The 21,441-nt window shown below is 40.8% G+C and overlaps 1 protein-coding gene across 2 annotated transcripts; it reads right to left on the bottom strand.

The window, feature by feature from the left end:
* Positions 1–845: 845 nt before the first annotated feature.
* Positions 846–21,029, bottom strand: LOC121615207 (WD repeat-containing protein 37). 2 transcript variants are annotated; one of them, XM_041949459.1, is made up of 14 exons: positions 20,895–21,029; positions 19,188–19,355; positions 15,046–15,142; positions 14,242–14,337; positions 14,037–14,101; positions 11,186–11,321; positions 10,677–10,748; positions 10,238–10,282; positions 9,848–9,924; positions 9,521–9,758; positions 8,266–8,407; positions 7,576–7,710; positions 5,961–6,075; positions 846–5,533 (listed from the first exon to the last, which is right to left on the bottom strand). In XM_041949459.1, exons 2-14 carry the CDS (start codon positions 19,323–19,325, stop codon positions 5,402–5,404), a joined length of 1,488 nt encoding a protein of 495 aa, XP_041805393.1. In that variant the 5' UTR covers positions 19,326–19,355; positions 20,895–21,029; the 3' UTR covers positions 846–5,401. The 2 variants fall into 2 exon arrangements, with proteins under 2 accessions (XP_041805393.1, XP_041805394.1); XM_041949460.1 differs by having other exon boundaries at positions 9,521–9,755.
* Positions 21,030–21,441: the final 412 nt, after the last annotated feature.

Raw genomic sequence — 21,441 nt, 5'->3', positions numbered from 1 at the left:
AATATCCCAAAGCTTTTCCATTTTCCAGAAAAATGTTATTCTTGTGTAGTCCGTGTCTCTTGGTGTTTATTTATAGAAAAGCCTTCTGAGGTAAGGAATGCAAAGGGGTACCTCGAGTGAAAGCCACTGATTTGAATGCTATGTTAATATGCTTTTATTAATAGGTACGCAGAATGGATGTATTCTATATTGGTCATGACTATTTTTATCACTGGGAATAAATGATCTTATTTGTGTTACTTTTGTCCGTGCTCCTGAATCACATCAGAGTCAAAGCTTAAACTCTGTTGGTTACGTGTGTAAAATACTCAACGTCACTTTGAGAGCTAACAAAACTGTCCACACAAGCTTGTTTATGAACTGAGCAGCTTATTGAGACTTGATAACAACTCGAATCAGCGGACGTTGGGTGATGTTGCTTATGTCCACAGTGCAGTATAACCCTTTCACTTCAAGACACTAAAATTAATATATCGATGCTGAGCATGTGCAGACACATTGTGTGTTCAGTTAAACTCGTCACTGTTGAAAGAATCAAAACTTTCTTTGCCCAACCAGAATGTCCCCACATTGAATGAACTTTGACGCAAACGTCACCTTTACATCACGAGCTGAAATAGCAACTGTGTCGCTTACGAGTTATTTTCCAGCTGATGTAGTTTAACTGCTTCTACACACAGTAACACACAGATCTCCACCAACTCCAGGAGAACATCTGGCTCTTCAGCTGCTGGACGTTCCTTCACCAGCTGTCTGCTGTTTGGTGCTGAGCAGGTGGCGTTCAGCTGACTGAATCTTTGCTAAAACAAATATATACAACCCAAAAACCACTCAACGAGAAGATGTTAAAACAGCACAAACGGTTTATTTTGATTCCACAAGCAGATGCTTGATCCGTATTACACAGCTACAACCCACAAAACTGCTCGATCCAACAGGTTTTCATTGTTTTTTCTGAGGACTCAGCTGTGGTGTTTGTTGCTCTACATCGACCACTTCGATCACACGAAACACTGTAAACACCAAGGAGCCACAGTTCAACAAGGCTTCAAGACGGTGGATTTGGCCGATGCTCTGTGCTGATGTGATGTGCTTTGACTGTGACTGAGGACGTGAACTGCGTGGCTGGTTAAAACAGGTGAACTATGAAGCAGCGGAGTGGCTCAGTGTCGGTAGAAAATGCTGTGTGTGCAGCGAAACTTGTTGCAAGGAAGAAAACAATACTAGGTCAAATACACACACGCAAATTTTCTTCACACAAACAAAACGTTTTGTCAGTTAAACCAGGGACGACAACTTCTGGAGAACAGATTTGGGGATTCTGGTCATTTCTGGTAAAATTGTTTTAGAAATTGCTCATTTGGAGCTGGAGTGAATGAAGAGAACATAAAGCCACAGATGACTGAAGGACTTCTGAGAGGGAGCCCGACCAAAAGGTTTCCCTGCAGTGAAAAACTGAGTATGAAAATTCACACCGGAAAACTAATATGAATAACTACTCATAAAAAAAGACAATTTTATACAGTGAAAGCTGAGTCTGCAGCTGACATTTTTCCACCAAATCAATAATAAGCTTGAGGATAGTTTATGATTAGCCATATGCAAACCTTCCACAGAGAAATTCATTCACCATCCCTGGTAGAAGTGACAAAATGAACTCAGTATTATGTGAATGTAAAGCCTTTGACAGATGAACCAAACTCATCCACCATGAAATGATAAAATGAATTTACACCAAATAAAAACAAACGTAATGCAGGATCATATCATCAAGTTATAAAGGCTAATAAAACCGCTGCAGCTGAAATACACTATACAGCCAAACCAGCTAATTTCTTCATATATTACAATTTATATCATACAAATGTTATGGTTTTAAAGTAAGAGGAGGATAACACTTTACATTTGCCTTTTCACAAGTGATCACTTGAGTTTACTGAAAATCTACATTTCTTTTAAATGTAATGATGCTGTTTTCACACCGTCAAAATTCAAATTCATTTCACCAAACGAAGTATCTGGAATTATTTTCTACCGTTAGAAATAGATTTCACAGGACTAACACACTGCAAAAAGGCAGCTGCAAAGTGTTACCCAATACACACACATAAAAACTGTGGCTATTCATAAAAAATGTGCTTTTTACTCTCTGCAGGGGGAATTGTCCACCATGTCAGCGTACTTGTTTGAATGAACAAAACAGCGAAACGCTCCACAAATCTAAAGCTAGACGCAGAAACAATCAGTTTGAACTGTGTTTGTTCATCGTGTTACTGCTGTAACTCATGAGAGTACGACAGAGTACGACAGAGTACGACGGAGTACGACGGAGTACGACAGCAGTACAATGGTTGCACTGCATTCGAAACATGAACTGTCCGTTATTACAACATTAACCCTGTTTTAAAACGTTAATTCGTATCACCACACAGACAGACACACAGACGTTGTCCTCATAAAGTAGTGAAATCATCTCAAACACACACACACACACACACATCATTACAGTCTCTCCCATTCACTTGAATGCAGCTTTGGCAGAGTATCTTAGTGGCAGTGGGAAAGCGAAGCAGGTGACAGCGAACGCATCACGACACTCTTCGGATATTTCACTAGTTTTAAAGTACCACAACGAATATGACACTGACAGAATCCCCACAACAGTGTTTCGACACTAACGACTAAAGGGCACTGCGATACACTAAAAAAGTTGTTTTTTTTCTACAATCATGTCAAGTATTGGTACAACAGCAGGGCCGGGCATCCGAGGGAGTGCTCTGACTCGACATCGCTCACTGAAAACGTCAAACAGTTTTAAATCAGTCCCTTTTCTGTTGAATGAAATAAGTTTGAGTTGTTTTTTTTGTTTTGTTTTTTATGTAATAATAATGTACCTCTCTCTACTGAACACTGCAGGCGGGACTTTGGTCCAATGGTCACTGTAGTACAAAGAGTTATCACAGTGTAGATTTATCAATGTACATGTTAATAAGCACAGTTTGTTAAAGCCACTCAGACTTTCTCTGATTTGTTTTTCAAATGAATCTTGTGCCATAAGTTTGTGGACAAATGAGACAATCTTAGCAGTATCTTAGCAGCTCTGAGTCTGAACTCAGGATGTTACAAAAAAAGGGATATTTTCACTTATCATCCTTCTGTCATTATTTTTATTTAGTCAAGTTATTAAACTTCACAACTAGCAGCTACAAGTTCTCTTTTTTTCCTTGTAGGGTTGTTCTTGCTGCCCGTTAAGATTACGCTGATGTATGTTCATGGCTTAATATCTGAAGCACAGATGACTGTGGGGCCACTGCCCTCAACATACACTACACATAAAAGTGACCAGATGACCAAGCTGCCTAAAGCCTTTTTTTGACCAAGCAGACCCAGGAACCACCAGAGACTCAACTCAGGAACTGAAAAGCCGGCTTCGTTTAGAGGTCCTGTCTGCAACAAGCAGCTGAGTGTTTCATGCTTCTGTTTTAGTGTTTAACCTCCTTGAGTCAATTAGTGAATAAAGTTTTGTTTCTTTTAATCACTTTCGCATTCTCTCTGTCTTTATCTTGATTTTTCAAACTTATTTCAAAGTATACTAAATAACTTTAGCATCAGAAAATACTGCAACAAATGTCTACCTGTCCGAATACTGCTCACAACTGGTGCTGGCTGCTGTATGTTCGCCCTGACAGTTCCTGAGCCGTCCCAAAGTACTACTGTGGGCTTCTTGAAGGGCAGGAACCTCGACCCAGGAAATTAAGTTAGACCCTGGTCCCCCCTGGTCACAGGTGAAGTTCCTGGGGTCCACAGTTGAAAAGAGCTGTAAGTGTCCATGTGGTTGGTGACAGATGGTACAAAGCAGAGCTGCACGTCTACACTTTATCCACCTCTGACAACACTGTCTGTCCCCAACACTGTGAGCAGAGTGACAATGACCTAAAAGATCGTGTGGGAAGTCATACAGGGGAACAACCTACTACTGGGACCAACACCGGAGAAGTTTCAGTCTATGAAGAACACCCGCAAAACACAAGACCTCCACACAGGAGAGGAAGCTTCAGTTCACAACGCCAACAAATCCAAACTGAAGACAGACCACACCAGAGTTAGAAAGCATCTGCAGCGGAGAGAAGCAGCACTGGTGTGGCTTCAAACTCAGCAGCTCGAAGCTCCACCTGAACATCCACAGCGGAGTGAAACCACCATCGCTGTGACCAGGAAATACGAGCTTCAGACATCAGGCCACACACTGAGCTAGTCCTCTAAAATGTCACATATAGCTTCCTCAGTGGAAGTCGCCCCCCTGTTGGAGTAAATCATACTTTTGTAGGTTTAACACACCTGCTATCATTTCTCACACAGAGACCTCTGAATGTGATTAACAAAACACCTACGCTGATGATAAAGTGAAGGTGTCACCTGTGTTACGAGCTCTGAGTACATGTTTGATAGCATTATGTGTATTACAGATGTTAAGCTACGCATCTCAAGTGCCAAATGAAGCATTCTGGAAAGAGAGAAAAAAAATCCACTTTTAAGATCAGGCCGAACAAAACAAGACACTGCATGTCTCGTCAGGTTATTTCCAGAAGCAGAAAATGTTTGAGAGGCTCGAAATATTGATGGTTTAAAAGGTTTTAGTATCAATTCCTCAGAAAAAGAGTGAGCGCTTCGTCCTTTCTTGAGCTGCCATTTTGCACTCCGATCATAGAAATCAGAAAAATTTAAGTAAAGCAGAAGATAAATGACAAGTTATCACAGATGAGATGCCTTAAACACCAACATTTTATATAAAACTAGTGGATTTTCCCTTTAAAGTATCGGCCTGTCCAAACATAAATCTGCTGTTAGATTTGCTGCATTGTAGCTTCAATCAGCATCAAGCAGGTATGAGCGGCAAGTCACTTATCGAACTCTTCAATGTCAGCAAAATACGTCCTGCTTTTTAGTTTTCAACTAAGAAGACGAAGAGCATCCTGTGTTACGTCTCTGAGCTTTTTGTCATCAGCGGTCCACAGGCGTTTTTTGTTTTTTTTTAAATTTTGGATGGCGAGGAATGGCCTCCACGCAAAAACCACACGAATGTGTTGTGTGTATACTGGCGTTGTGAGTTAGACAGATCGTGACGGAGCCACTACACAGTGAATGAAGGTCTTTTCCTGTCCCCCAGTGTGAGGGAGGACAGACCTCGGGGGAGCTTTAAGTGACAAACACTGACCTCCTGTTAAAAGTCTGCTCCACTTACATCGACTACATGTGACGAATGATCACAGACAAAAAGAAGCATGAAATCTAAACTTTTTGAAGCCACCTTTTAAGCCTGCGGGATGTGAGCGCTCGGTGCTCCAAACACAGACTTTGGGTGGAGTTTCGCTGTGAGGTGACGAGGAGGAGGAGGTGGAGGTCATTTCTCCTGCAGCAGGGCGGGGATGTTGATGTTCCAGCCGATGGCCTGCCGGTCGAAGCCGCAGGTGAACAGGTTGCAGGAGGTGTTGTCTTCACACCAGGCGGAGCAGCACACCATACGCCGGTGACCCTGAACCACGACAGACAGCACGGCAACTGTTCAACTCTGCGGTCGAGGACGTGCGACGTGTCATGTGACTCAATGACAGCTATAATTACAATTATAAGCTTTTGCAAAAACAAAATCTTTTGTGCTTGTGTGCATTTTATTTTTTTCTTTTACATTTTTTGATGTTTCTATATATAATAGGCAACAATTGCATCACCACCATTTGTGTTTTTTATTTCTGACCAATTTAAGTCATGAAATTTCAAATTTAGTCTACTGGTATGAGAAGCAGAGCATTCAGCACTCAGACCAAGAGGAAGATGTGCAGTTCCTCAAAACAGCAGCAAACATGTCACCTTATAGACGAAGTCTCTATTTTAGAGCAACAACTTGGTGTACGGAGGCTGTGAGGGGGCAGTAGGAGGCACTTCCTCCTCCACTGGCTCACCTGTCTGTTGCTCCGTGGGAGTCGAGCCAGCCGCACCCCGGACATGTCGAACAGCCGCACCTGCCGATTGTCATGAGGGAGAGCGATGATTTTCTGGTTGACCGACACGCTGATCCTGAACAGAACAACGACAGGACGACGGCAGGATGAAACGGGTCAGACTTTCAGTGGAATTATGACCATAGTCATTTGCATTTGGTACACTCGATAAAATAATGTTTTATATTTACGTTTGACATTTTGCTAGCATCCACTACATCTGTGCAAATATCCTGTGCAATATTACATATTATTATTTCTATTGTTATATATTCTCTACTGTGCAACAGTGCAAAACACAGGATTTTTATTATCCACATCCTGCCATGTGCAATTCAAAATTTCCCATTGAGAAACTGAGCCATCCTTCGAAAGGCAACTTCATTTTTACACACTTTTGTACATAATGTACCTAAATGCACACTTGATTCTTTATTTCCCATTGATTTTTATTTATATTATTTATTCTTGCTATTACTACTGTCTGTAACAACATAATTTCCCTGGTGTGGGATCAATAAAGTCACCGTATTTTCTGCACTATAAGGCGCATAGAAAGAAACTACCGTACTGCGGTGTCTGTGGGCGCGTTATGCATCCACTAGACCAGGGGTCGGCAACCCACGGCTCCGGAGCCGCATGCGGCTCTTTCATCCCTCTGATGCGGCTCTTGAAAATAATTAATGAGCATTTATTTAAAATGTATTTTATTTTAGTTTGTTTGTTTTGAAACAAACACCACTCGCTCACAGATGACGCTGTGCGCTGAGGTTCAGGAGCAGAAATCACATTAACCACGTTTGGTTAATATTTTAATCGCCTATTATTTAGCATATATTCATATTTTTTCATTGTTCAGTGAAACAGTCATTTTATTATTCAGGTTGACAGCTGACTGCACGTGCCAGTAAAAGACTGACGGCACGCAGAGAGTGGAATACCGCTGTTACTTCAGCCACGCCCCCTGACTACGATAACCATAATTAACTAATATTGATCCATATAAAAGGCGCATCGGATTATAAGGCGCACTGTCGGTTTTTTAGAAAATTAAAGGCTTTTAGGTGCGCCTTATAGTGCAGAAAATTTTATCTTATGATACAATGGGGGCTGCAACTAACAAATCTTTTAATTTTTTTATTTATCATATTAAGCGTGACATCTGTTTTTTCCTCACCAACAAAACTCAAAGGTACTTGATTTTAATTTACATTAAACAAAGACAAGCAGCAAATCATCATATGTGAGGATCTACAAGCAGCTAATTCTTAGCATTATTCTTGATAATTAGACTAACATATCGATGACTGACAGCTGTTTTATTCTGTAGATGGATGAATGGTTGTTTCAGCACCATATCCAACCTCAGGTTCAGAAATGCTTCAACATTTGCTATAATCATTAAAATTAAAAGAAACCACAAAAGATATATTATTATATATTAACAGTTAACTGCACAGGCCCATTTAGCTTCTTCTGTATGTTCATCACCAAATGAATGCAAACAGTGGCGATACAACTAGAAACGCATGTATTGTTGAGTTTTGATGGACAAGCTAGTTTACAGCTCACAGACCTGTTGACAGCGGAGTCTGTGCGGATGGTTGCTATGGGCGACCTCATGTTCTTCAGGTCCCACACTTTGACGGTTCGATCGTCGCTGCCGGACACCACGTTGTCTCCCACCGTGAACACAGCAGACGTCACCGTGCTGCGAGGGACCAGACAACAGCTTTGTTTAGGCTGATGGAAGAGACGGGCGGGTGGACTACAACAGTCTAATCTGGTTTTATTATCAAGATGTTTTGTTTCTTCTTGTGTCAGTCAGTGCTAACCACACTTGTTTTAACAGCTCAGTCGTAACTTTTATTTATTCTTTTTAAGCTGAATATTGAGTATATTGTTTTGTATTGTTTTATACAGACATGCGTCATGTCTCTCGTGTGTAGTAGTGTAACAACTCATGTTTTATGGCCTCCTTATGAGACCAATGACAACAAATTTAAATTTTAATTAATACATTTAAAAAAAATTAATTAACTTAAGCTGCAGTAAATAAAAATTTGTATCACTTAAGTAGAATATGAAATAATGGTTTAAAAAAATAACACAAAACATCAACTTTATGAACAAGCTAAGCTACACATTCACTTGAATTGTTATTTATCATACTTTTGTCCAGATTTTTTTTTTTTCAAAATGTATTGCACAAAAGCGGAAGCTGTGTGTGTGTGTGTGTGTGTGTGTGTGTGTGTGTCAGACAGACTCAGTGTGTCCCTGGAACACGTTGACAGAGTGGATGGACGGGTCTCTGAAGTCCCACAGTCTGAAGGTGGTGTCTCTGGATGAGGTGACAACCAGGCGCTGGGTGGGGTGTGTGCAGCAGTGGGTCAGCTCCTGGTCATGACCTGAACACACACACACACACACACACACACACACACACACACACACACACACACACACACACACACACACACACACACACTTATTGTGTGCATCATCTCTTCTTCTACAACCCTGATTCCGATAAAACTGGGATGCTGCAAAACAGTTAAAAGTCAGTATATTTAATATTTTACCTCATCAGCTTCTTTGTTTTTTGTAAATTTGTGCTTATTCCGAATCTAAATGTAGCAACACGTTTCTAACAAGTTGAGACACGAGCAACAAAAGACTGCGAACAACATCCCAACTTCTTTAGAGCCTGGGCCATAGAGCCCAACTAATCAGGCAGCACGGTGGTGATACTCTGCTTCATCTGAATGACCCCGGGGTTCAAGGTTAGGAAACAAACCAACTCCCTCCCAGCTCCAAGGTGGTCATAGTTTGACCTCCTTTTTAAGAGTGGGTGTGTCCTTATTGCCAAAACAAAAAAAATGCATCCTCTGAAAAATATGTCCTTGACGTTTTGCCCAGTATTCAAACACTCTAATTCCTCTCTGAAAGTAATTAATAATACATAATTGTGTAAAGGAAATAATAAAATGAGGAATAAGGTTTAGTGGCTACAAGTATGAAGCCACTGACTCACATATACACAGAGTCTCCAGTAGTATTTTATTTTGGTCAAAGACCAAACCAATAATGACGACAATCCTTATTTTGAATGTTTTCCTGCACAGTTTCAGTTGTTGTTCTTCGTTAAGCCCACACAGGGCCAGTAATGTAAAAAGGATCACTGGTGACTTAGGAGCTACGTGCTGTAAACATGTCTTGCAGAAAACTGGAAAACCGCACTGTACCTGAACATTCCTCACAGAAGCACTGAGCAGATGGATAATCTGTAGAGATCTGCAGGGATCAAGAATCTCCAACAAATACGTACTTCCCTTTAAAACAACCAATTGATCCTTTTTATGTTTCTGTTCATGTAAAATGAAAAATGAACATGTAAATCAATCAGCTTTAGAGATAGTGGAAGGCAGGTTTTTTCCATGTGGGCACAGCCAGGTTCTTTGAACTTCATGCATTCACACTGTTGGAGCCCAAAAGCTTTATGATAAACTCTCCCTTCCTACCAGTGAGTGAGTGGACCAGCTCTGAGGTCTCCACGTCGTACAGGTTGGCTGCTCGGTCCCACGAGGCCGTCACGACCTGTTTGCCCCCCACCAGCCAATCAGCAGCGATCACCACGCCCTGATGGCTGCGTAGAGTCGTGGTCGCGACACGGACAGAAGGACAGTCGTTCGGACCCTCGACCTCGCCGTCGGCCTCATCTTTGTCCGAAAAGTCCACGTCGTCTTCGCAGGGTGTCTGCTGACGGGGGAGGGAGGGACGAAGGGATTCAGATGCGGTGAGGGGCAGGGTAACACACACGAGCAGCTCATTGTGCTGTTGATGCTTACGCTGATATCAGCAACAGGCTGGGGGGTCGGCAGCTGCACCATGTACCTCCAGATGTGGGCCGTCTGGTCCCCAGAGGCTGAGAAAGACGACTAGAGTCAAAACAGCTTTTCTAAAAAAAAAATGGATCTATAGCTACCGGATTTTCAGGATAGCGTGTGTAAAATGTTGTGTAATGCCATTCACATCACCCAGTTGTGATGTTGAGGTTAACTCTGATAGATATTTTCATCTTGAGCCCATTCCAGATGAGGCTACAGGAGCTTTTACAGCTTTGCATAGCACTCCTCTGGACACGTACAAGTTGATACAGGGACAACTGCGCAGATTTTTTGGGACATCAATACTTCTTTGTGATTTTATGTTTCCTGTTGTGAGAGCACTGCAGTTACCTGTTAGAGCCATCTGTTCAGTGGGGTGGAACTTGATGGAGTTGACTGTGGAGACAGAAACAGACATGTATTAAGACACTGCAAACCTGACCTTCAATTAACTGACTGTCCTTTCCAATTAGCCTTTTTGAATTAAAGTAAATTAACATAGTTTGAAGACAGTACTTACATTTACTAATAATGTGCTGTACAAATATTTATAATACTGAGTTCTAGAGACTTTTACTTGGATTCAGCAGGTCATCGTGTTGCTCACTATATCACTATATCACTATATGATATCTATGCAAAATATAGTATATACTTTACACAATATGTTTTAATGTTTGTGAAAAATACTTCATTAACAGTGCAGAATAGTTCTGGGGAGGCTCCGTCTATGTGCACAGTATTAATGACTTTAATTAGAGTTAAATGGACTACACATTTCTAACTCTACCTGATCCTTGATGGCCCGTATATTTGAGCAGGCACTTTCCCGTCTCAATGCTCCACAACATTGCAGTGTGATCTGTTCAGACACATTTATGGACGCAAATGAGAAAAAAAACATTAGATTTAAAGTACTTTTTACTATTATTGACATGCAATAGAGGTTTTACAGTGCATGCATCTTTTATATAGACTGTTTGAATGCCTAAAATTTAATCCAGCATGAAATCACATGTTAAAAAAAAAAGTTCTAGACAATTTTGACAAATACATTTCTAAAAAGGGACAAGAAGCCTTGACATTTGCAACAATAACAGTGTGAAAACCAGGAACACTGACATTCAATTTAAGAAAAAAAAAACGCAAATTATCCTTAAACAGTGGGTGCGGAGGGGAGACTAATGAGATGTGTTAGCGACAGAAAACAAAGATTAAGTGACAGAAAATCGAAAGCCTGGGGGAAAAGGGAGGAAAACGGCAGACTCATTGTAGGAGAGATGAAAATGGGCGACATACCTGCAGATGCAGTGCCGAGCACCACGGGTTGCGTCCTGGTGACGCTCAGGTCCCAGATGCCGTCCCTGTGGCCGACATACTCTCTGACCAGCTGGCACACCGCTCTGGACGTGGTTGCTTTGAAACTCGACACAATCTGACGCCGACATCAAAGTCACGTTAGCACAGAGGGAAATCACGGCCACATACTGAACCTCACAGGGTTCCTACACCTTTTATTTCTTGAAACCACGTCTTCTGTACCTTTTTGCTGGGTGGGTATTAAGACTGATTTGTCAGCGATTCAAGTGACATGCTTCAGCATTTCAACAATTCTTCATATCAAATTGACAGACAGAAGGCAGTTCAATTGAGGGCAGTAGACACTGTGGGGGACTGTGGGGTCAAACTGGTGACTTCACATGCTAAATGTCAATGAAATTGCATCAAATCAATATATCCATAAACTTTAAGTTTTAGAAGGAAATTAATACTGATTTTCCCACACTTTTTGCTCATTTGCCAAACAGGCCTGGTAAGATTAAATTTTAATCGTCCAGACTTCTGCATAGAGGTGTAGGAACCCTGGTCTGACAGAGGGGGAGGAAGCGGGTTAGCAGAACTGAGGAGCTGCTGAGCAGGGTCCTTGTAGTATGCCAGGGCTAAGAAGCTTTGGTTCAAAACGGCGTTATTCATGTCAGTCCTGGGTTCAAGAGGTTTCACTAGAAAGGTTTTTTGGGTATTTGTTTTAAGCTTGGTTGGGGTTATCGGATGCCCCACCAATCTGAAACTCCAAGTGCTTTAAAACAAACACCATCAATGACCAGTCAACCCAAGTCTGCTATCAACACAAATGCAGACACATTAAGTGTCAGTACTGCACAGTGCATTCATCATAACAGGATTACCATCGATGCAAAACCAGAATAAAGAAAGAGAAATCCAGATGGGGAAGAGGGGGCAAAAAATACTGAGTTATGTTGAGGCAGTAGAAATTGATCAGTAATTATTATGAGCTGTATTAAGTTTTGGACAAGGTGTTTACATTAAAGATGGGGATGATACAAACTGGACTCTTGGTTCGTTTTGGACACAGACCACTAAATAAGTTCCAACTGTAAAGAAGCAGGAGAGCATAAAGAACGGCATCATTCATCTGAAAAATAAACTCGCACATAGAACAGGGCATTTCCCTCACATCTGTTACAAATATATAAAACCAATAAAATGATGGTCAAAATAAAACACACCAAACAGACACTGAGGATATGAGGAACAATACCATTGCTTAGCATGTAGGGACCCAGTGGTTGCTGGTTGTTAGCAAGCAGCACAGCGGATTGTCTTTAAAAAATAAAACCTATCAAGCAATATGCTATGCAAAGTACAACTGTATGTTCAATCTAACATGATTTTGCTCAGATAAGGTTGGTCATATAACGCAGATGCAGTGTGACATGAACATTAGTTAAAAGCTGACTCTGGGTGGACAGAATGATGATGAATCCAGAACTGGTTCAACTGTAACTGATGCAACATGTTACTCATCAAAAAGAAGCAACAGGGACTGGAAGGCTGAAGGAAACGCCAAGCAACGCAAAATAAGCTTTACTTTAAGCTTTAATGCTCTACAGTTTGTAGCTTCAGTGTGCAGTCTGCCAGAGCCACATCAAGATTTTACTTGTTTTACAATCAATTTTACTTTAACATGATAGAATTTCAAATCAGTTCATGTAAAAAAAAAAAAAAAAGCCTTAGTTAAGGAAACAATTGAAAAAGTTAGCACTTATAACTCATATGATAAAAGTACAGCTGAACTGGTAGGTTGGCTGATATTAGCTTATCGCAGATATGCTGGCACTGACACACAGAGGTTGATCAAAAACAAACAAAAGGTAGGGAAATGCCAAAGATATGACTGAGGTCATTCCATTACATGGTTTGTACATGTTTTAAAGCAGCTATATCTGAATAATCTCTGTTAACAGATACAGCTAATAAGGTATCAAGTATTCAAATCTCTGTGAAAATCTGTGTTAGTCTGTAAATAAAAGCAAAATCTGACATGGCCGAGCACTTTTCAGCAGACCACACACTCTGCCTTAACTGAGCAATGATCTAAAGCAGCCAACAAATGCTCCTCCACCTTGAGTATTTTATTAATCAAGGCACAGAAAGCATTTTGAGGTAACATCTGCTTCGTGTTAAAGATGTCTCCATAGTGTACCAGTATGTGAATACCGACAAGCAGCTAAATCAAAACCAAGGAGGTACAACTGAAAAAGCCTGTTAGAGAGATGATAAAGGTGTGTTTTTATCTCACACAGAAACTGATAGAAAAGCCAAACTCCTACATTTGAAAGACCAAGTCTCTTGGGGAGGGAGTGTCGACCCCCTGGCTGGGCTGTTCATGCATATTGGCACACAAGGGGAGAAATCAACAAGTTACCCATGAGTCTCCACCCCACAACTCCCAACTGGTTACGCTGAAGTTGCGGGATCCACCTACTCTGGCATGGCAAGAGTTTGAACGCGGCTACGAGCAAAAAAGGTAAAAAAAAAAGACAGCAGTTCTTCTCTTTAACATTCAAGAGACATGTGACGGCACACTGGCGAGCTAGAAACATCGAAGCCAATTCACCAATTGCACCGTTTTACAGTTTGAATTCTACCTTCCATGATACGAGTCAGTGGACAGTTTCCAAATCTCAAACCATCTTCAACAACGTTTTGATTAAACCAATAAATATACAGACACACCTATGCAAGCAGACGTCAACATAAAATATGAACAACAGTGACTTGAATTCCTGGATAATTATTCCTTTTTTGCATGAACTGAAAAAAAAAAATATAATAAAACAGCAGTTACCTTGCTTGTGGAAGCCTTGTAGGTCGTTTTTAGCTTTTGTGACAGCTGGCTGGTGCTATGACTCGCTGTGGATTGTCAGAAATAACAGAGATGTGCAGTAAATAGATAATAAAAAGAAGACCAAAATGAGCACGGCAAACTGCCACTGTATATAAATGCCAATATGCATAAACCCGAGGTGAATGGAGAGAGAAATGTGCCTCACCTTTTGTTTTTAGAGCTCCTTTGGCTAAATCTGCCCCTTCGAAAGTCTGCCCTTCTGCAGCCAAACGATCGTTGAGCGTTTCGATTTCTCTGCGTACTGACAGTCAAACCGGCAAAGTGTTAAAGTCCTGAAGGTGTTAATGTGCAGATTTATTCAACATAACACAGGTTTTCCTGCCATCAGCGCCACCGTGATCACACCGGGTTACCTGCCATGAAAGACTAGAAGCGCTGTGCTGCAACAGCCTGTTCAAGACAGAACCAAAGATGCTTGTACTAAAAATCAATCACTTTAACTATATAAGTTAAGTAATTATTTTATTAAAAGCAATGCTGATTACTGCAAATGTACAACTGGTAGGCCAGTTAGATCAGTTGCTTTTTAAAGAAAGAAGAACAGTTTGAAAATGACTTAGTGCTGCTTCTCCTTCTCGCATCAAAGAAAGTCAAACGTGTTGTACAATTTGCAGTTTTGTGAATGTACTGTTGCTCTTTAATGACATAATCACAAATGTTGTTCTGTTAGTTGTCATAAGAAGAGGTAACATCATATATTATTAAAAACAAGTGATTTTGCAGGCCTGGAGCATACTGTGCAGAAAAATAGAAGCTGCGTTTGACACCCAAACTAGATGAGGAGGTGTGGGTGAAAAAATTAGGTTCTAATCAGCAAGGCACTCAGCAGGAGTTTGTTCCCGTCTATCTGCACAGTGGCCTCCAGCTTTACTGGGTATGCTGGCTCTATCGACCGCTTTTGCTGTTGCTGCTGTTTTGATAGGCCACCGTTTAAACCATCATGACTTACATTCCAGGTTTTCGATGTAGAGGTTTTCAAACTCCCTCTCGATCTGACTGAACAGGTCCAGCAGATTGCTCCTCAGAGACAGAGGCAGTTTGGAGTCCTGCAAGGAATAAAAGGAGAACATGAAACAACCTGGAAACATGGGTTTGTCACAGAGGAGAGACGTTTGCGGTGTGTGAGGCTGGTGTTTCTTTCATATACTGCGCAGGCAGGGCTGATTTCCATTATCCATAAGTCTGCCAATTAGTTATCAATTAATCGATTAATTGTTTTCGCTACTAGTTGTTTGAAATACTGAAAGATACCCATTATAGTTTCACAGGATTTCAAATTCTTTGTTTTATCTGACCTCTGTCCAATCTGTCCAAAATATGTTCCATTTACTAAAATTTATTTATCCTGAAATTTGAGAAGCTCTAACCAGTGAATGTGGCATTTGTCCTGAAAAAAATGACTGAAATAATTAACTAGTCACTGAAGGGCTTAAACTGTGGAGCCAGTTGGCTTGAAGAAGTTCTTTATTTTATCTGACACTCATTACTAGTTTACATTTACTATAGGAAGTCCACTGTGATGACCACAGCTCATAATGTGCTTAACGCAACAAAAAGTGAAGAGTAAAATGTGGAAAAAATGACAATAAATTACTTAATGTGTGCCATAAAAAAAACAGATATAAATATTAGTACTGCAGCTGGTGTATTTGGAATTAATTTTCATTGAATTTTGTATTATTGATTATTATATTATCCATTTAAGCAATAAAAATAAAAACTGATGAATTCCCCAGTTCTTGAAAAAGAAAACCAATGAGCCACAATGCAATACATCTGAGCTGGATATTACAGTATAGAGAGAAGTGTTCAGTTCCACTACAAACACCATTACAGTATTGCAGACAGTCTTGCTGTGACAGAGTCTGCAGCAAAGACACAAACAGGAAGTGGGCCATCTCTCTACAAAGCCTTGACCAATCATGATGAAAGGGCCTTCTTTGTACCTGAGTGCTGTATACTCTGCATAATGCACTCTTGCTTGGGCTGAATTGCTGCTTGCAGCTATATTTTCTAAAGAAATCAGTCAAGTGTGCTGTTAGCATTCATAGGCTGATGCTGGCAGCAGAAAGGTTTGTGCCACAGTGCACACATCAGGATAACAGCACAGAGAAAACACTGACTGAGAGGACAGGCTGCAGCACGGGGGGAAGATAAGGCCTGACAACCGATGTACAACCCACCTCCAAAAAACAGGATGTGATAACTTGCTAATCCCTTTGACACGTACTCAATTGAAAACAGCTAAAAGACAATACATTAAATGTTTGACCTCATCAGCTTCATTGATTGTGGTAAATATCTGCTTTCTCTGAATCTGATGCAGCAACACGTATCAAAATATTTGTAACTGGACCATCTAACCATGTGGATGTAACTGGATCGAATACCTAAGTGTTGCTGGAATATCTAGAATATCACATTTTGAGATGGAAAAATATATTGATTCAAAATCGAGAAACCACTTTCAGGACCACCGTACAACACCTCCTCTAAACTCTAATCAAACCTAAACTACACCAAACCTACACAGGTAACGCTAGCTCTAAAAACTATCCGGGGAGTTACACTACTGTCTGACACACCTGAAACTTACCTCCAGTCTCATGAGGGACTCCAGATTATCAGAGGACTGGGACCAAAAGGGACCAGAGTAAAAAAACATAGTCATGAGGAAGGGATTACTCTGCTGGCACCACATTCAGTAAGAAAACAACTCCAGAAAAACTCATTAGTCCCTTTCACACGGGCACCTCAATCCTGAACTGTTCTGGACATTAGCCGGAGGAGTGATGTGAGAATGTAAATGTCAGTGTCATGTCAGAGTGTAGATGCTTCATACTTCTTCTGCTTGCCTGTATTTTGCTTTCCACTCTTTGACTGATATTGTGGTCACGTCTAAATACATAATAGTATTGGTATCAACACAGAAACAGTCATCACAGATGACAGAGTCCTCCTCCTCCTGCACGCTCGAACCCTTCGCCTCAACCAAACAGAGTATTTCCAGTCTGTAAGAATGCATCTGACCTGGACAGTCGTGCGCCTGTTGTGTACTACATGTGTGAAACAACAACTCTGGACAATGAGATAACAGCTCATGCTTACTGGGACTGCAGGACCATTTAAGTTCAACTGTACATCATAAATTCAGCCTCCACATTCACAGAGTTTTAAACACTAACAAGGTAAAACTAATAAACTTTACTAATTACTGAGATTGTGAATGTCAAGTATATTTATATGTTGCCAAGAAACAAAAGGAGAACAATTACAGAACTTCCTCTAAACATGAAGAGAAATATTCATGATTAAAATTAGCTTTCTCATGTTTTGCTCTTTTAGAATGTATGCAGCTTTGACCTCACATAAACGTACTGTGGGAAATCAGAAAAAAACTTTCTTAAGAAAGTTAATAGAGCAAACATTTAGACTTTTCATAGCAGAAGCATAGGTGGAGTTTATCGATCATTATTCTTATTACTTAAACCTGCGCCTTTAAGGAGAAAAAAGAGAAAATAGCACCTCATTTATCAACAGGCCCTGAGCGCAGGGAACATAAACTGAGGTTTATGCCTTGTCAACACACATATACAGGTATTTTCCAAAGTGTAGCCTTTCCTATGCATTGTGGCCTTTTGGCCCAACGCAAACGCAGTTTTAGGTCACTGCTTTCAGAGTGAAGACATTCAGAAACTCCAGCTGCATTAATGACGTAAAAACAGAGTTTTTAGCTTGTGACGAGATTGTGTGCCATTACCTCCTTTGTTTTCATAAGGCAATTTTGTGTGATGGCGGACGTGGCTGACAGCACTTATTACATGTCTACACATAATCGTACAGTTACTCTTTCACTTCTGTTCTCTCTCCTGCACCACGGAGTCACTGCTACATAATCCAACTGCCATGAAACAGACCCCACCACCAAAGTCCTGGTCAACATCAAAAAATGATAACATCAGAAGTTCATCGAAAACACCGATTGTAATAAAGTTATGAGTTTGAAACCAAATAAAGTGCATATGGCAAACAGACGATGCCAACATGTATTCAGGCTCCCATGAGGACAACATTAATCCACATCTGCTGTTTGATCTACGGTTAGCATGACAGACGATTCTGCACATGAAGCTCAGTTTACTTCAGCACGATGAGTTCAACAGAGCCTGTGAAAACATGTGTGTAACAGCTGTAACAGCTGTGGAGGAGCGTGGTCAAGCCAGAGAAAAAGACTGTGATGTTGTCGTCGCCCTGGGCTTTGGATGTCTGTGCTACAAACTGGAAAAGTGGACTCTAACGGCTTCATTGAGTTGTACTGAGGATTTGTCAAGTCTAATATTTTGAAACTTTACCCAGACTATGGGCTAAAACACCTTCCTTGCCTGACAAATAACTTGCATCGATTTTGACCACTGTTTTCTCTCTCCTGCAACTTTATGAAACTACAATACAATACAATAACAGCTGGAGAGCCTCCTTTATCAACTAAATTACAATTGTAAAATACATGTCGTACACACTTGTAGGTAAAAATTCACCAAGTTTAAATTCGAGAGTAGAGCTATGATAGATACTTCCTCTGTTCCACAAGTTTGAATCTATGTGTAATGTAGCCAATCCTTGATTCAGTAATTCTCACTCCTTTTCTTCATAGTTTATGATCTTTTTAGATAATGAACACCAGGTAACTGTGTTCCTCATTTACTGGTCAGACTGAAACCCAGCAGGGCTGGCACCACTGTTCTGTTGGTTCCACCTGAGCGAAACAGAAACGCCTAAGTCTGTGCAGAATCCATTCTGTTCCAACCACTGGGTTAAAATAACCTTACAGCAATCATGCAGTAATTGTGGCATGGTTAAGCCAGCAACAATACAAACCATTATGTGACCTCTAAATGGGTGCATTAAAACCTAATTGGCTTAGGCTTACAACTAGAGTGCTTATGGGTGCTGACAGCAACAACAGGACAGCAAGCTAATGATGACAGACAGGGGAGTGTAGCTAACACTTCCAGGGCAGCACTGACTATTACGTTCTCCGCACTCTCTCTGTTTTGTGTATTTTCACTGTGCAAATGAGCAAATCTTCACCTGTCCCTCCAGCATGTCTCTCTGCAGGCCGGAGCGATCCTGCTCGGTGCTGTTGGTCCTGCGGATCGACAGGCTGTGAGACTTCCTCTTCTGCTTGGCCTGGCGGGCGGCAGCGCTGCTCCCGCTCTCCACCGGCATCCCTCCTTCCAAACCTGATTTAACCACAGTCTGAAAGTACAAAATCATAGGAAAGAAGGTGACCAAATGGTCAAGAAGAACATAATTCCTGGTGGTAATAATCTGCCACAGTCTGTGGAAAACATAAGGCCACAGTGTTGCAGTAGCTGTATTTGGCAGCTTCCACGTGTGAATGTGTGAAATGACAAAGTGAATGTGTGTGAAACAGAGTGTTGCGGAGGCTACAGACTCAATAAGCCCTCAGTGGGTACTTTAGATGAAACATGAGGGTTTACTGGGACTGAACCCGAAACATAAGCAATAATTACAATCCTTTTCTTCATATTTCTAAAAAACAGAAAAAAGTCTGCAAACTAGCAGAAGCTCTAACTCTGGATGGGCAATCTGGAGAAACAAAACAATACAGTACTCAGAAGACCCTCTCTGTCTAAAAGGCAACATCACTTCACCAAGTTGGGTCTAGTAAGGTGATGGAAGCTGGAACTGGAATCTTTTTAAACGGGACTTAATTTAGAAATAACTTTGTACAGCTGAAACGAATTATTGTTACTATCAAAAAATAAAATAAAATCCAGTGACTTCTCCCATTTGAGAGGATGGAAATGGCGAAATTTGGGCACTTCTGATTAAAAAATGACTAAGACTATCTAAACAGCTGCAAAGTAATTTTTTGTTCATCGACTGATTGATTAATTGTCTAAGATCTAATTAAACCTATGAATGATACAAAAAGGACAAAAGCAGCCAAGGAGCCAGTAAATGGGATTTTTGCCTAATTAATGACTTAATTGGTTAACAAAATTGTTGGATTGTTTTTCCAATTCATCATTCAGGGAAAACTCTAGCTTGATGTTCTATTTTGGGCAAGTAAATTGTTAAGCATGTTTCATAACCTCAACAACAACACAAAATCCTGTGTGTTGTCAGTTCTATCTTGATCCATTACTATAGATTTATGCATCATAATAAACGTTATTTTGATTTCTTCCAAAAGCATGCTGACAACGACCCACGGGACTCCCTCGTCTTTGTATCAGGAAGATACATATCATTGTTATGGATGCTCATATCACAGCAATGACACAAGTGGCTCCAGCTGTCACAAATCTTTGCCCTTGAGTTGACACAGGGGCGTCTCTGGACACATAAATCAGTGTTTTTCTTTCACCAGCCAGCCCGTAACTGCTGAAGTCTCCTTCTACTGAATGAAGGAACCGTCTTGTTTAGCTGTCAGACACCTTGGCTGGTAGTTAACGTTAGTTCCTCTTGCTGACTATCACTGTGACCCAAGGATGTGAGGGCAATGAAAAAGACATTTAAGCTACATTGTGTCGCGGTACATTTGGGGGAGAGATACGTAAAAGGACATTTTAAGACTGAATACAATTCCTTGGCTGTAAGAGAGCGTTAACATTAGCACGTATGGACAATGTTAGCCTTGTCACAGCGTTATGCTCAACATAGCTAAGCAGCTAAGCAAAGCTACCGTTATCCCCATTAGCTGGCGGTGCCAAGCATGCTAATAGGCTAACGGTAAGACAACCTTCCAAAGCGTGGAATCCAACTTACCAGAAAGACTACAAATACAAAGTTTTATTCCAGGATATTGTAGGAAATGTCGTCCTTTGAATCATTTTCTTCAATGTACAACAAAGCGGCGTAGGTTCTGTCCAGAAGCCGTGTTGACAGTTGACGAGCTCCGCTACGTGAAAAAAGATAACGAAGCCAATTCCGGCGTGAGGTTTTTCACAATAAAAGCCAAATGTGGAAAGCGAACAGCCCACCTTTCTCATCCGTGACGTAGCTTCAAACCATACTCCTTATACAAAAAGTTACTTTTCTGTTTCCTTGAGTATGACCACCCGTCAGCACCCAAAATAGCCAACTTTAAAAAGGTTTTTTTTTTTATAAATGAATAATATCTTCGTGAAAATTCGGCATATTAAAAACCTACCAAAGGGATTCAAATGATGAAATAAAATCAACATTTGTCTATTTTACAGAAAGTGTGACTGAATTGTTTTTGTTCACTCTTCTTGACAAAACACATGCCAGATTAAATAGTTGCTGTTGTCGCCTTGTCTTCATATTAAAAATCCAGGTTTTCGATAATATC

This window comes from Chelmon rostratus, chromosome 12 (genome assembly GCF_017976325.1).
Source record: "Chelmon rostratus isolate fCheRos1 chromosome 12, fCheRos1.pri, whole genome shotgun sequence".
Lineage (NCBI taxonomy): Eukaryota > Metazoa > Chordata > Actinopteri > Chaetodontiformes > Chaetodontidae > Chelmon > Chelmon rostratus.
Note: the sequence above shows the minus strand (reverse complement) of the source record. Positions and strands in the feature narration are given on the sequence as shown.